We start from the raw sequence: 14577 nt of genomic DNA on the forward strand, positions 1-14577 counted from the left end.
AGCTTCAAATCTAGCTCTGACAAGATCTGGGATTCTGCTAGGCATTGCAAACAAATATTTTCTCAAATAAGTTGTATTTTGTGGGTCTCTTGCCTCACGAATAAAGTACCAAAGAGGTTGTGTGAAGACTGCATTATAATTGGCAGTGTCTATAACGAGCCTAGAAGTCTTTGGCTTCTGAACAATATTAGCTTTGGCTTTCCCGTTTTCAATCTGGTTGATAAATGCTCTTACATTCAATATCCATATTTATAATGTATTGGATGTAATATTTTATATTTGTCAATAAAAGTTGTGCCTTTCATTTTGTGAGATGTCTTTATTATTTGAGTAAGCATTCTGAATATTAACTATCAATATAGCAAGTGATATGTGCTCAGTAGTGTGAAGACATTATACGAAATCCTGTTGTAGCAAAGATTGTTGGTGGATCATGTTTTCGGAGAAATGAAGCCATAGGAAGGCATAGTAACTCCGAGGGAGTCCCATTCCTCAAGTGCATAGCATTTTACCTTCACATATTTATTTTCCTTACCTGCTTGCACAATACTGAGTAGTGAATTGCAGTAAGAAATGGCCTCAAGTAGTTTTGATTTCTTTGTTGATTTGAAAGCTCAAAGAAAACCAATTGGATTGGAATGATCATATGGAGTCTTGCTAGGAGAACCATACTTGGCATTACACCAATTTTCCCATGCAGATTCAAAAGGTTGGCTTGGTCTATCGTCATCTGCACTCCTAGGTCTTTTGTCGGATCCTTCTCCCTCTTCTTTTACCATTTTTATTTCTGCTTTGTTCTGTGCTGGCAAATCAAAGATTGGGATTTGTGATTGAACTAGAGCCATTTTTTCTCTAGCAAATGAAATAACATTTTCGAATTGAAAACTTCTGGAATTATGCATAGAGCACTATTTGAGAAATAGTGGAGTATTTTTCTTTTTAGGGTTCTTTTCTTCTAGCTAGAATGTTTGGCTATAAAATTATGTTGTAGTAAGGACTACTTCTAACTCGGGATTTTCTTTTTCCAAACTCAGCGTTAAATCTACTACTACTTCCATAATTCTCTCTAACTTCATATTTACATATTTTAACTTATCAAAATGCTCAAAAACTTTTTGACTCAAATCATCTAAACTAGACTGGAGACCTTCTTATGATAGGTCATCTAGATTTTGTGCTGCACATGTTAGCTAGTAATTGTTATAGTTCTGAAGCCTTATAATGTCTTGGGGCTTCTCATTTGTCACTTTCCTATATTGTAAGAAATCCACATCAGCTACAACATTCCCATCTTTAAATTTTTGTACAAAATTTCCAGGAGCAAATGTCATTTTTTGGAGTAGAAGATTTTCTAGATCATCCCCTGCATTTTCTCTAGGCTATGTGTATCTCATGAACTTAATATCTCTCGGAGAGGCAATCTGTAGACATTCCTAACATTCTGCTTGTTGGCCTAAATGTTCCTCTTTTAAGATATACTAAGGTCTATGAAAGACTTGAATTTTTTTATTGGAACTTGGACTCCTAGAGGCAATACAAAATTTGCATTTAAAGGATGATTCGTACTTGTGTTTTACAAATGCCTACTAAGGTATGAAGTATCATGGCTTATGAGAGAGCAAATTCTAACAAGAATTTTTAATAATGCAATTTCATTCCTTAGTCTAATGAATGGTGCTCTACTTGACTTATAATAGACAATCTTTTAGGTTTTGTATTTAGGTTCATGGAGCCCTGCAAGAGAAAGATTTTCAATATCTATATTTTCAGCTTCAAATCTAGCACTGACACGATCTCGGATTCTGCCAAGCATTGCAGACAAATATTTTCTCAAATAAGTTGTATTTTGTGGCTCTCTTGTCTTATAAAAAAGATCATGCATTGTGCAAAAGAACTCAGGAAGTTCTTTTATATCACAAAGTCTTTGGCTCATGAACATATATGCATAATGATGGCCATCAACCTTAATTTCTCCATAAAACTCGTGGAGCACTGCCTTGACAAGTTCAGTGATTGACTTATCACTATTCATAATATTGAGCTTGTCAGATTCGTGCCTTCTAGACCACCATAGTTCTGAATTACCGTGGAAACCCCAAGTTATCCTTAAAGCTAATTCTGATCAGGAGACTTCGTTTTTGTGAATGGACTTTTGAGTGCTTGCTCATGCACTCCAAGTATGGATTGCCATGAGGATTTCATTTTTAGATTTGCAGTTCAAATTTGTCATTGGAGCTTGATCTATGTTAGCTCAACTAAGAGTAGGGGTTGAAATATAATGGTTATCAATATAAATCATTATTTTAATTTATATTATCAAATGGATGTGTGTGTATTGATTTATTAAGTTTTTATATGCTTATTACTTATATGTTTTGAAATAGGGGTGGCAGGAGCAGAAGGGGTTATCCTATGTCCTGATGAATAAATAGAGACTACAATACACATGGGGATTGGGAATGGCATCCAACAATTAAGCTAAATATCTAGCACTTTAGCAAGGATTGGACATAGCTTTGGCAAAAAAATCACCAAAATAACAATATATGGAAATTCAATGATTGTTATTCGTCAAATGTGGAAAGTCAAAGGATTGCAAATGTGGTTTCTCTTCCCATCATGCAGAGTATCTTTTTACAAATAAGAAATTTTGAGCAAATCAAATTATGTCATGTATTTAGATAGGTGAACAAAATGGCAAACTCTCTAGTCAATAAAGGAGTAACATTGGAACAAGAGAAACTAGAAGTGGATCATGGGATGTTATATAACTCACCCATTCCATGACCATTGTAACTATTGACTATGTTTTACATAAAGAAATTAATGGCCTTCAAAGCCAAATAATTAATCAAATCAACAAGGCAGATCTTGTATGCACATCTTTCTTCAAGCATGTGGGTTACAGCGCGAGAGCCGACACGGTTAATAAGGATGGGGGGCTCTCATTAATGCACTGGACACACAATTTGAGAGGAACGAACCCTTGTCTAAATCACCCAACCACCTGGCCTCATGAGAAGGGAAACTGTTAATACAAGTGTGGGATGCCTCGACCCTGCTTATGTCTTCATTATTCTACACACTGGGATTAATTCTCTTATTCCTCTATATCATGCAACTGATATTCCATAGTGTTTCTAGAGACCCAAGCATGGATAGGGTAACTTCACTCCACAATAACTCTCGGAGGTGTCTTAGGGGAAGGCGTCAATATATATTGTGTTGCATGTTATTCCAATGTCGCACCGCATTCCTTTTAAGCGTTCGAAGTTGTGAACAAAGGTAGCCACCATTTATAGAAGCGCAATTCGTGGAGCATCACAATCCAGCGATGGAAAATTTTGGGAAATCAACCTCAAGAGGATAAACGAGTAAAAACTAACAAAATGTTGGCACAGTTGCTTGAATCGGTCAAAGGCATGTTGCGCACCCTCCAATACAAGAACACCACGGAAGAGCAAGAGTGCAAAAATTATCAGCTTCTCAAGGGAAACTATAACAATTCATGTCGGAAATTTGAATCGAGTTAACAACTCTAGACAACAAGGTGGCTAAGCTTGAAGAGAATGTCAATGGTGGTGACCTGTTTAGTGTGGAAGCAGTTGATAACAATGGTGAACCTGAGAAGAAGGCCAAGTGCACTAGGGAGACTAGAACAGCAGGATGAGAATGAGGATACAATTGTATGGCGAGAATGGCATTTCAAGAGACTACTCTAACAAATAATTATGTTATTTTTTTAATTCTAATGCAATGTAGATTTAGAATGTTTCTAGGAGTTTTTTGCGAAGTATATATGCAACAACTATTTAATATAGTAGGTAAAAGTTACCATAAAACAAAGTATCCATGTTTTGGACTTCCAAAAGTAGTACATATTTGGAACATAAAGGAATATGTAAAGGTTCTCACCCAGTGTCCAATTTTTCCTTTTAATATAAAAATCAATATCTATTACTTTGAAAAATAATACATTTGATATAAAATATCAACATTATGAATATTTACTATTTCAATTTATTTTAATGTAATATGTAAATTATAATTTTATTTGGAAAAAAATTGTTTGTAATTTTACTAATAAAAACAAGATTTGATTTGATTTATTATTTTTATTGTTATTTATTTTTTTATTTTTTTAATTGAGCTTACATTATGTTGTTTTATTATTATTTGTTGATTTAATGTTTCGTTTTACATTCTTTTATAACATATCTCCCAACATTTGTTTACAACCATTACAACATCTTTCACATATAAAGCCAACATTTAAATATTTACATTCATTTACAACTATTACAACATCTTTCCCATATAAAGCCAACATTTTTATGTTTACTATCATTTCGGAACTTTAATAGATTGCAAAGCACCTCTCAACACAATAACTCTAAACACAATTTTTAAAAACATTTTTCCTTATTTAATTTAAAAATATATATATAATATTCAAAATTTTAATTCAATTCATTCAAAAAATTATAAACAATTTAAATATCATAATTTAATTAGTTTAAAAAATCACAATTTAAATCATAGTTTAATTGACTCACTTATAACCACCACTTATTTGTTTATACATACAATTTGGTATCATTATTTTTTTCCAAATTCTCATCATTATTTTTTTCATTATTTTTTTTCAATTTCTCATCATTATGTTTTTCCAATTTCTCGCTATTGAAATATAGATATTATAAAATTCATAAATATATATATGAAAAAAAAAATCATTCTTTAGAAACCATTCTTAATCAAGATTGAAAATAATATATTTAGAATTTATTTAAATATATTTATTTTGAAATGGTGAAGTTAAGCATTCTAAAACTTACCTTAATATAAATAGAGCATTGACATTTATGAAAACCTTACAATAAACTTTAAATATTTAAAAAACCTAATTATTAGGTACAAGAAACCTGTCAAAGCTTGTTAGAGAGCATCAAATGAAAGGTAAATCCAAAACATTCAGATCTTTCCCTTCAATATATGTAATTATTAGGTAGATGGAATCTGAGAGGAAGAAGTCAAAGACAAATACCAAAATGATTAAAATATTTCCCTTGATACCAAACGGGCGTTGCAAGATCAACTCGGGTACACTGAGGAAGTATTTAATCAAAATAATTTTTGACAAAAAAAATCAACACAAGATATCTAAAAGGACTCGTAGATTTCGTAGATTTGAAAGAGAATGGGTGTAACGAAACAGGACAAACATATAGCGTTAAACTCACTTTTATGGTTAATACCAAGTGTATGATAAATGATGGCGTACTATATCCATCGACCCTCCTGCATCGAATGAACGTTGAACAATCGAGATAAGGTCACCTCAAGTAGAATATTTACATTCAAGTGACAACTACAAAAAATATTTACATCATTCACGCTGAACTCGTGTCATATCTTCTATGGTGCGAAGAAATAATGACCACCACCCTCTTCGAGAATAAAGCTAATAAATATAAAAATAAATGAATATATAATACTAATAAAGTGTTTTCTACGCAAAATCAATACATTATCAAAAAACAAAACCGGGGCAAACCTTTAAACCACGTTTGCTTAAGTGAAGTAAAGGCTTTAAGCATAAGGTAATGCTTCATGCCATAAGGCTGTCTAGTAGAAATGGGGTTGCAAAGTTTTGCCAAAATAGCAATCACCACAATGCCAACTTCAGTTGGTACTCGACTTCTATCATGCGATTTACAAAAACAAAAGTCTGGTACTAATTCTCATATGCTAATCATTCCAACTTCCCAATTATTGTTGCATGTAGTTTTCAATGTAAAAGTTTGCAAGTTGTCTGTGACTTTGGCACCTATTAACCCTAACAAATTGTCATGGATTTAAAGCACTTACAAACCCTATTAGGGCATCACAACCATGCCCCTTCCACTATTCGTAGAATTCTTCTAGTATATGTTCTAGAACTCAACGGAGCAAATCCTAGGCCAAAGCCCAAGACATGAGAGATGAAAATGGGTGATAGACACCATTAAAAGCCATAGTTTACCGAGATCATAATTTTGTTCGGAAAACCATGGAAATTCCAGTTAGATTTTGGGAAAATGTAATATAATTTTTTGGAAATCTGGATTTCAGCTGTCAAGCTTCAGGGTTTTGGATGCCCCAGTGGTTTTTGATGATACTGAATTCATTTCCACCATCTAAAATACGATTCAAACACAACATACTCCAAATTTGATTTTTTGAAAAAAAAAAAAATCACCAGACCAGATTCTAGCAAGATTTCACCCTCTGAGTAAAATTGTGGTCTCTGTAAACAACACCACATTAAAAAGTAAGCCAAGAACCCAAAACTTAATTAAAGAAGCCCATGACCAGTAAAAGTAAAAATGGTGAGAGCCCCATTAAAAGGCAAGCCAAGAGCCCAAAATCTGGGTCAAAAACCCCAAGACAAGGAGAGGTGAAAATGGTGAGAGACACTATTAAAGGCAATCACCTTCCCACCCATCTCCCTAAAAGTCATGTAAGACCTTTGCTCACTATTAAGCATAGTCTAACGCAAAGTGAAGACGGTGAAAGGAAGTTTTCATTTCCATCATCAGAATTCCCTTGCTTCGGGAAAGTTTCTTTTTTCTCTGGCCTTAACGGTCCTGCAGTTATGTACAGCAGACCTGAACCCCCTAGTTTTGGATTTGTCTTGTCAGGTTTCCTCCTCAACCATGCCACATATTGTATAGTTTTCCCAGTAAAGAACCATGTAGCTTTACAAATCAGAAGGTAAAAAACTATTAAGCAATAATGATCGTAAAAAGTATGATTCAGCAAAGCTATCAATTATAGAACTCATTTCCAAAACCGATATTTGATATACTGTGAGCATTTAATGTACATATTTCGAAATCAAATAGAAACTGGGATTTTTATCCATACCCGTGTTCGGCAGCAATTAATTAAACCAATGACAGACATCACAATCATCCCAAGTTTCTCTTATAGTTACAGATCATGTGAATGCACTCAAGCATGAATATTTTGAAACGAATTTGTTCTGGAGGGGGACATGCATGCGTCTGACTATTAAAATCACAAATAGAATATGCCTATAATAATTGCAGTGAAATTGCATAATACTTATCTTCTATATCCATAGACGACCTTTGGATTACTGCACTTCAAAAGATGATATATGCTATTTCATATCCACAGGTGCTGAAAATGTCGTCTATTAACCAGAAAACGTACAGCATCATCGAATTTCTATTCTAAATATAGTTACAGCGATAAGTAAACCAAAAAGAGTGTGAATAAAGGAGCAGAAGCTGGCGGTGATTCCGACAACAATGCCACAATACTGCCCTTAACATATCACCAAGTTTCAGCTCAGGCAATGAGCTTCACTGGTGCATAATATAGAGAAGAAGTCTCTGTACAAACCAATAAACGATAAATGATCAAAATGCTGGCCAACAATTATTCAACATTTCTTCCAGTGGCCCTGTTGCAGAATGATCAAGAACCTCGAAGGAGCTAATGGCACTACAAGGATAAGTTGAACTTACCAGCAAAAACAATATAGCATAATAAGGGATGTTTTCATTTTTCAGCCAAAATGCATACCCTCTAAAAGAAGCAACCTCTTGTAGAAAGGACCAATAACTAAAGAATGCGCCTGTAAAAACAACTTGAAGTTGCAGAGGCCCAAGCTGAGGCACCTCATTTCTGGCTCCGCTTTTTCCACAAATCTCCGATTTTTCGCAACATGGCATTCTTTTTCTTTGAAGTTGGCGAGCTCTCCATGTCATCTGACATTATTGGAGATGTCAGTTTCATGTTGAGAACATCAGAATCTGATAGTAAGTGCGTATCCAAAGAGGCTGATCGTTCCACTAGTTTGCCATTTAGTTCACCATTATGGGCAGCTGCCAGAACCGTTGCTGCTGCATCTGCTGCCTTTTTCCATTGCTCAGTCTGTATCCTCAATCTCTTCATTTCGGCTTCCATAGCCAAGTTAGCAGCCTGTGCAGCCTCAAGCTGCTCTAATGATCTATTTGCTCTCTGGCTACTGTTTTCCATCTCGAGAATGGCAGTTTTTAACTTCTCTATAGCCTCCTCCTCCCTGGCATTAGCAGCCTCAACTTTTGCAAGGGCCTCTGTTATTTTTTCCTGAGCACAAGCTTCTGCCTCCTGGAGTTTTTTATTTACTGAATCATTACCTTCCAATGAAAGTGAAGAGTCGGAATTTGGGGCAGTGGCAAGTGATTTCTCCATTTGCTCCATTTTTTCTACAATGGTAAGCTCTCTGCATTTCAGATTTTCATTTTCTTCCTTGATATTCTGCAGTTCATTCTCTTGATCCATTAGAGAGGCCTTGAGATCTGCCACTTCCATCTTGCTCTTTTCTAATTCTTCTTTTGTGGCATTGGCCTTGGCTTCAGCTTCTCTCAGAGATGCCATCGATTTACCCTCTCTTTCAGTAGACTGAGCCATGATTTCCTCTGCTTCTAGCTTATACTTCTCAATAGCTTCTTTGACATGCTCTGCCTCCAACCTAGCCTCACTCAGCATTGCTTCAAATTTTCCCTCTGTGGCTTCCAAAGCAGCCCTCAATTGCGCAGTTTCAAGTCTTGCGCTCTGCACCTCTTCATAAGCAGTCTCTAATTCCACTTTAGCTCGCCCAGCTTCTGCAGTAGTTTGCAGAAGATTGAGTTCCAGATTTTCCACTTCCTTCTTATTCTTCTCTACTCTTTCAGCTTCTTTTGAAATAATCTCTTCCTCTCTCTTCTTTGCTTCAACCAACTCCGATCTAGTTCTTTCAAGCTCAGCATTCAGGGACTGTATAGTTTCTGTAAGGGAACCCAAATAAGATTTTGCCTTTCCCAGATCTGCATTTGTTTCTTCAAGCTCTGCAGTTACTGACCTCAGGGACTCCAGTGCTTTATTCTCCTCAGCTTTTGCTCTCTCAATCTTCGTCTTGGCTTCCTCTAGATTAAGGTTAGCTTCACGGGCTATCATGGCAGCCTTTGATTCAGATGCTCTAGCTTCTTTAAGCTCAGATCTGAGCATCTCCAAAAGAGTATGCATATCCAACGAATTTGGCTCAGACATCTTCAGAGTATCAATTTCTAACCGCAAATCCTGAATTTCCAAATTAGCCGCCTCAACTTGAGCTATAACCATAGCCTTGGAATCCGCAGACAAGGCCAGCTCATGATTAACCCTTTCCAGCTCTTGAGAAGTAGAAATCAGGGCAGCCACATCCATTGCGTGTTGTCTTTCAACAGATTCAAGCTTAGATTGCCATTCCCTGTCTCTCTCCTTTGCAGCTTCTTCAGACGCCTGCTGTAACGCGAGGGTTTGAGCCTTTTCATTCTCGGCAATTTCCAAGACCTTTTTTTCGGAAACCTCGAGCTTTGCACCAGTTTCTTCAGCGAGCTTTTTGGCCTCTTCCAGGTCTTGCAATGCTTGAGCCTTTGCAGTCTCAATAATTGCTACCTGTTCTTTTGCCTTCTTTAACTCTTCCTGCGCTTGGGCCAGCTGTTGCTGTAGTTCGGATGCTCTAGTTGGCCGCTTCTGCTATTCAATAGCCAGTCAGCAACCACACCATTTCAGTAAAATGCCGATTACAAGAAAGAAAATGAACAGACGAAGAAAATAAAACCTTAGATAACGAAGACTTTTAAAACACTACTGGACAGACGACGAAGATAAACCCTCAGATAATGCGATCTTCTAAAAAACAAATGGATATGGGAAGAAGATTAAACCTCAGATAATGGACTCCTGGGCGATTTATGCTCGGAAGTTTTGGGCTTGGGACTTCTATCCATCGATAATCTACTACCGGCATGCGGAGGTGTGGTACTGTCTGTGTCTGAAGCCACATTCTTCGGTGTCCGAGCAGGTCTCGGCGTGGCCGGAGAAGGTCCGGAAGCACCAGATCTGTTTCATAACAGGGGAACGCAAACAGTGAAAGCATTTTCATATGAAACCTTTTAGGATACATCCTTAGAGATCCGCAAGAAAAATTCTCAAAAACGTGAAAGAAACGGTAGCATATATAGTCAAACCTCGTCTTCTGCATCGTGGCGGACTCTACACAGGACAAAGCAGAGCCGGAGCTCCCGAAGTCCTTGTTCCACACAAGACAACTTAAAGAAAGGAACAGGCACTTGGACTTATGGATTTTGTTCTTTGTCGCAAAGATTTAAACACCTGCACAATAAACGTCCACTAAGCACGGATTTAAACGCCAAATTTAAGGCCCTAGTGGCGATAAAAACAATATAGCTGCTTTGTTCTATTATAAGAGCCGGTGTGTTATAAAAGAACAGATTCAACCACTATTCAGTGAATCAACCGAAACTCTGTCTTTATTTTTGCAGACAAACAACCATATTCTACAGAAGTAGCTGAGACAGTAAAGCCTTGAAAAATTAAAAAGCAGTAGCTTCATGTTTTAATATTTACTTGCATCTCAGTTCTGTAGTTACAAATCCTAATCAAAAGCTATACAGCGTCACTAAAGCCATCCATCTAGCAAGGAAACCTTAAACCAGGAAATAAAACTTCACGTCAAGCCCAACAGACTGCCTGCGCACTAGCTTGACTGCATTTTCTTTACAGAGCTTTCTTTACGGAGCACAATCAAAAGATGCTGATTTTTCCAAGAAACACATTACATTCAAGCGGCAACAGCAAGAAAATGGAGATCAAAAGAAAGAGAAACACATTTCATTCGAACAGCTCCAGCAAGTAAATGGAGTTCAACACAGAAAGAAACACATCGCATTCAAGCGGCTCCAGCAGGTAGGTGGAGACAAACACAAAAATAAAGTGATATCCGTAATAGTCTCCCAGAAATGGATTCAAAACTGTAGCTGTCGGGTAATCAAAAACCTTCATATAACCTAAATCTTTACCTCTTTTGCACGACGCTGGGGTAACAACTCGGCCGCAAGCTTCTAACAGATATAACATTACAGATTCCACACAGAACTTATTCCTTTACATCCTTCGGATCTACAGCACTTTTCTTAACATTTTTCCTACCAAACTGAAACGACAGTACGAGATACAGAAAAAAAAAACTGAGACACTACAGGTCCTCTTGTAGGCCTAGTTTTAAATAGAAGTAGTTACATGGGAAAACGAGCGTAATAAAAAACCGAAAAAGAGAACCGTAAGTCACTGCACAGCGCATTTAACGGAAAGGTACCAAAGTCGCCATTAAAACGTTAAAACAGTGGAGACTTCATTAAAACCAAACTACCAGTTAAAACAACCCACTGTAGCATTTTACCCTTGGCGGCCAACAGATTTCCCGCGTCTTTCAATGCAGCACTGAATCTTTCTACAGATTTTCAATGAAACAGGCATTTCATACAATCTTTCACCATTTGCAAAATATTTGAACTTCTGTAAGCAGAAATCTTTGTGACAAAAACGCCGGGTGAGACCTTTCGAAAAAACCAACCACACGCCTGTTCAGAAAACCTACCGAAGCGATTCGATCCGCCGTGCTGAATCTTTTGCCGCTGCCGAAGGAGAGAGTGCAAGAATGCTATGCGCGGGTCGTCTCACTGTTCCCAAGAAAAACAGCACTCCGTCAACACGCAAGAAAAAATGCAACAGAAGAAATGCTCCGCTCCGCTGTGCTAGGCCAGGCTATTCCGAAAGCTTTTGAATATCCAACAACACAAATCAAGATTGCATTTTGTCTCTTGCTCCCTTCACACATCATACTCACAACCGAGCTTCTTTAAAAGCAAAGACACAATAAAAGTGTGTGTAAAGATTAAGAAACAGACAAAACAACCATGAAAAAGAAAGTGAGGGATATGGACTCCCGACCTCCACGATCTCTTCTAACTGCATCAATAATAATTTGAATTTCAGTATCGATTCCGAACAGCCCCGCGCCCGTCTTCAAATAATTCTTTATTATTACCAAAAAGAAAATTTGAGTTTGAATTATGATTCCAATCGCCCATCATGTCAATATAGATTAGGTTTACTAGTTCGTAGCGGAGCGGGTTTGAAAAACAATCAAAATCACTGACACGAATACCTAACAGGTATTCCTAAAAAGTTTTTACTTATTTTTGTTTATCATTTACAAATTTCTACATTTATTATTTGCTGGAGTTTATTTAGGAATATTATATTAATATATTTCTTAATTTGAATCAATAAAGTTGGCCTAGTACAACCACATATTGCCACTCCGTATCCACTCAGACATAGATAGATGTACCCACGCAATTAACCTAACAATATTCGCACATGAAGACCTTTGACTTAACTTTATTTTATTTTCTATTATTGTATTTTTCACCTTGGATAAACATTGCATTAAGTGCTTTTAAATTCTTCATTTGAACTCTTTGTTTTTCTAGTTGGATTATTTCTGATTTTAATTTATTTAAATGCTCAACCCTTAAAAGGGGTGTATATTAGTCAATGTGCTCTGCGCAAAAGACAATACTCTAATCTTTAAAAGCATTTGTTCAGTAAAATAAAATTCCATCCTCGTGAATCCAAGTCTGAAAATAGAATAACTTCCCAGTGCAGTACAGTGTCATGCTTAAGAGCAAATTACTTCGAAACTTTAAATCACTAATAGTATTTTATGTATTGAAAATCGAAACTTGAAATCATGCATCGTATTTTATGTGTTGAAATTCAATTTCCAATACTCACTTCATTGTCATGGACACGATACTTGTCTACATGAATTGTTTTCTTAAACCTTCATAATTTTAGACATGGTGCCAGATAAACTTGGAGACCCCAGCCTAGCACTGCCCTCTCTCTTTTTTTTTATGGAAATCAAGCACCCATACGAAGTTAACACTACCCTTTCTTTGTATAAAAATTTAGCAACCATTGGACTTTAGCATTGCTTCTGTTAGGAAAATCTAGCAATGCAGGAAGTTGGCATTATTTTTTGCAGAGGAATTGCCTAGACATTTAAAAGTGGTTGGAAGGCTAAAAATATTTCAAAAATTCTTTTAGGAATTGCCTAAACGGTTAAAAGTGGTGATCTGGCTAAAAATATTTCTAAAAATCTTTTAGGAACTGCCCAAACGCTTAAAGGTGGTACGAATGGCTTACAACATTTCAAGAAATCTTGCAGGAATTGCCCAAACAGTGATATTTCAAAAAATCTTTTAGGAATTGCCCAAACGATTAATGGAATTTGGCTAAAAACATTTCAAAATATCTTGCAGGAATTACCCAAACAATTAAAAGTGGTTGGAATTTGGCTAAAAACATTTCAATAAATGTTGCAGGAATTGCTCAAATGGTAAATGTGGTCGGAATCTGGCTTAAAACATTTCAAGAAATCTGCGGAATTGTTCTATCTTACAACATTTCAAGAAATCTTGAAATAGTAGTGTTTGAATCATGTTTTTTTGTTTTTTTATGGTGGAAATGGATTCAACACGATGGAAAACCTTAGGGGTGCCCAAAATCTTGAAGTTTGACAATTGTAACCTCGATTTTATCAAATTCTTGTTGAAATTTCCATGATTTTCAAGGGAAAAATAGGGTGGTTAGACTACAACTTAATAACCATTGGAAGTTAATATGGATGTAGAAATTTTCATCAAAAATGATTTTCAAAAGGATATTAAAAAATTATATATATATATATATATATGTGTGTGTGTGTGTAAACTATTTAAAATAGGAAAATAATTTTTTTATTTAATAAAATGGGTAAGGAGATGTTTCTGACTTATTGGGTAAGGAGTCTTATTTTTAATATATAAGTAAAAAAAGAACATGGAAAACGATAAAACCATTATTATTAAGTTAATGTTTGTCAAGTTTATAAAAAGGATATATATATGTGTGTGTGTGTGTGTTTGTGTGTGTGGGGGGAAAGTGATTTTCTTTAAAATGGTTAAAGAGATGTTACTCATTGGGTAAAGAGTCATATATATATCATTGGGTAAAGAGTCATATATATATGTGTGTGTGTGTGTGGGGAGAAAAAATAATGTGGAAATTATAAAACTATCATGATTAATTTAATGTTTGTCAAGTTCATAAAAAGGATTGTGAAGAAAAAATTGAGCAAATTGAGAGAAGAAATGGACAAAATAACCAAAAGATAAGTTGGTATTTAAAGGCACATCACCATGTGCAATTGCCTCAAACTTAGGTATATAATATAAATAACTTTCACACAATAAAAGTGAAGAACTATGTTCATTCTTTGAGATTTTAATATGTGGGAGAAGTTGATAGGAATGGGGTCTTGAGTGGTTGGAATATAGTCATGCACATGTTATATAAGCAATTGAAGGCTAAAATCATAATTGTATAGGGTCTTTCAAAGAGCTTAAACAATGATATTAAGGTGAAACAAGGTTGCTTCCTCTCTCATACAATCTTTAATCTTGAGATAGATAAGCTAGAGGAATGGATAAACATGAAAAGTGGGGGAACACAGATTATTATAAAGATCTTGTTGTACATAGACAATGTGATAGTAGCAATTAGGACACTAACAACCTACAAGGTCATCTACAACTTTAAAATGATTTTGCATGGAGGTTGGGATTGTGAACAATAGTAAAACTAATATAG

The 14577-nt window shown here is 35.8% G+C and overlaps 1 protein-coding gene across 6 annotated transcripts; it reads right to left on the bottom strand.

Annotated features, from left to right (window-relative positions):
- Nucleotides 1-7178: 7178 nt before the first annotated feature.
- RIP5 (ROP interactive partner 5) lies at nucleotides 7179-11953 on the bottom strand. Of its 6 annotated transcripts, XM_089416598.1 has the most exons (5): nucleotides 11830-11953; nucleotides 11477-11558; nucleotides 10047-10191; nucleotides 9744-9918; nucleotides 7179-9552 (listed from the first exon to the last, which is right to left on the bottom strand). In XM_089416598.1, exons 3-5 carry the CDS (start codon nucleotides 10058-10060, stop codon nucleotides 7693-7695), a joined length of 2049 nt encoding a protein of 682 aa, XP_089272724.1. In that variant the 5' UTR covers nucleotides 10061-10191; nucleotides 11477-11558; nucleotides 11830-11953; the 3' UTR covers nucleotides 7179-7692. The 6 variants fall into 6 exon arrangements, with proteins under 6 accessions (XP_089272724.1, XP_089272727.1, XP_089272721.1 ...); XM_089416601.1 differs by lacking the exon at nucleotides 11830-11953 and having other exon boundaries at nucleotides 7179-9549; nucleotides 11477-11788; XM_089416595.1 differs by lacking the exon at nucleotides 11830-11953 and having other exon boundaries at nucleotides 11477-11788.
- Nucleotides 11954-14577: the final 2624 nt, after the last annotated feature.

Source organism: Pinus tabuliformis, chromosome 3_2 (assembly GCF_031772625.1).
Source record: "Pinus tabuliformis cultivar Carrire ecotype Pingquan chromosome 3_2, CPIR1, whole genome shotgun sequence".
NCBI classification, from domain to species: Eukaryota; Viridiplantae; Streptophyta; class Pinopsida; order Pinales; family Pinaceae; genus Pinus; species Pinus tabuliformis.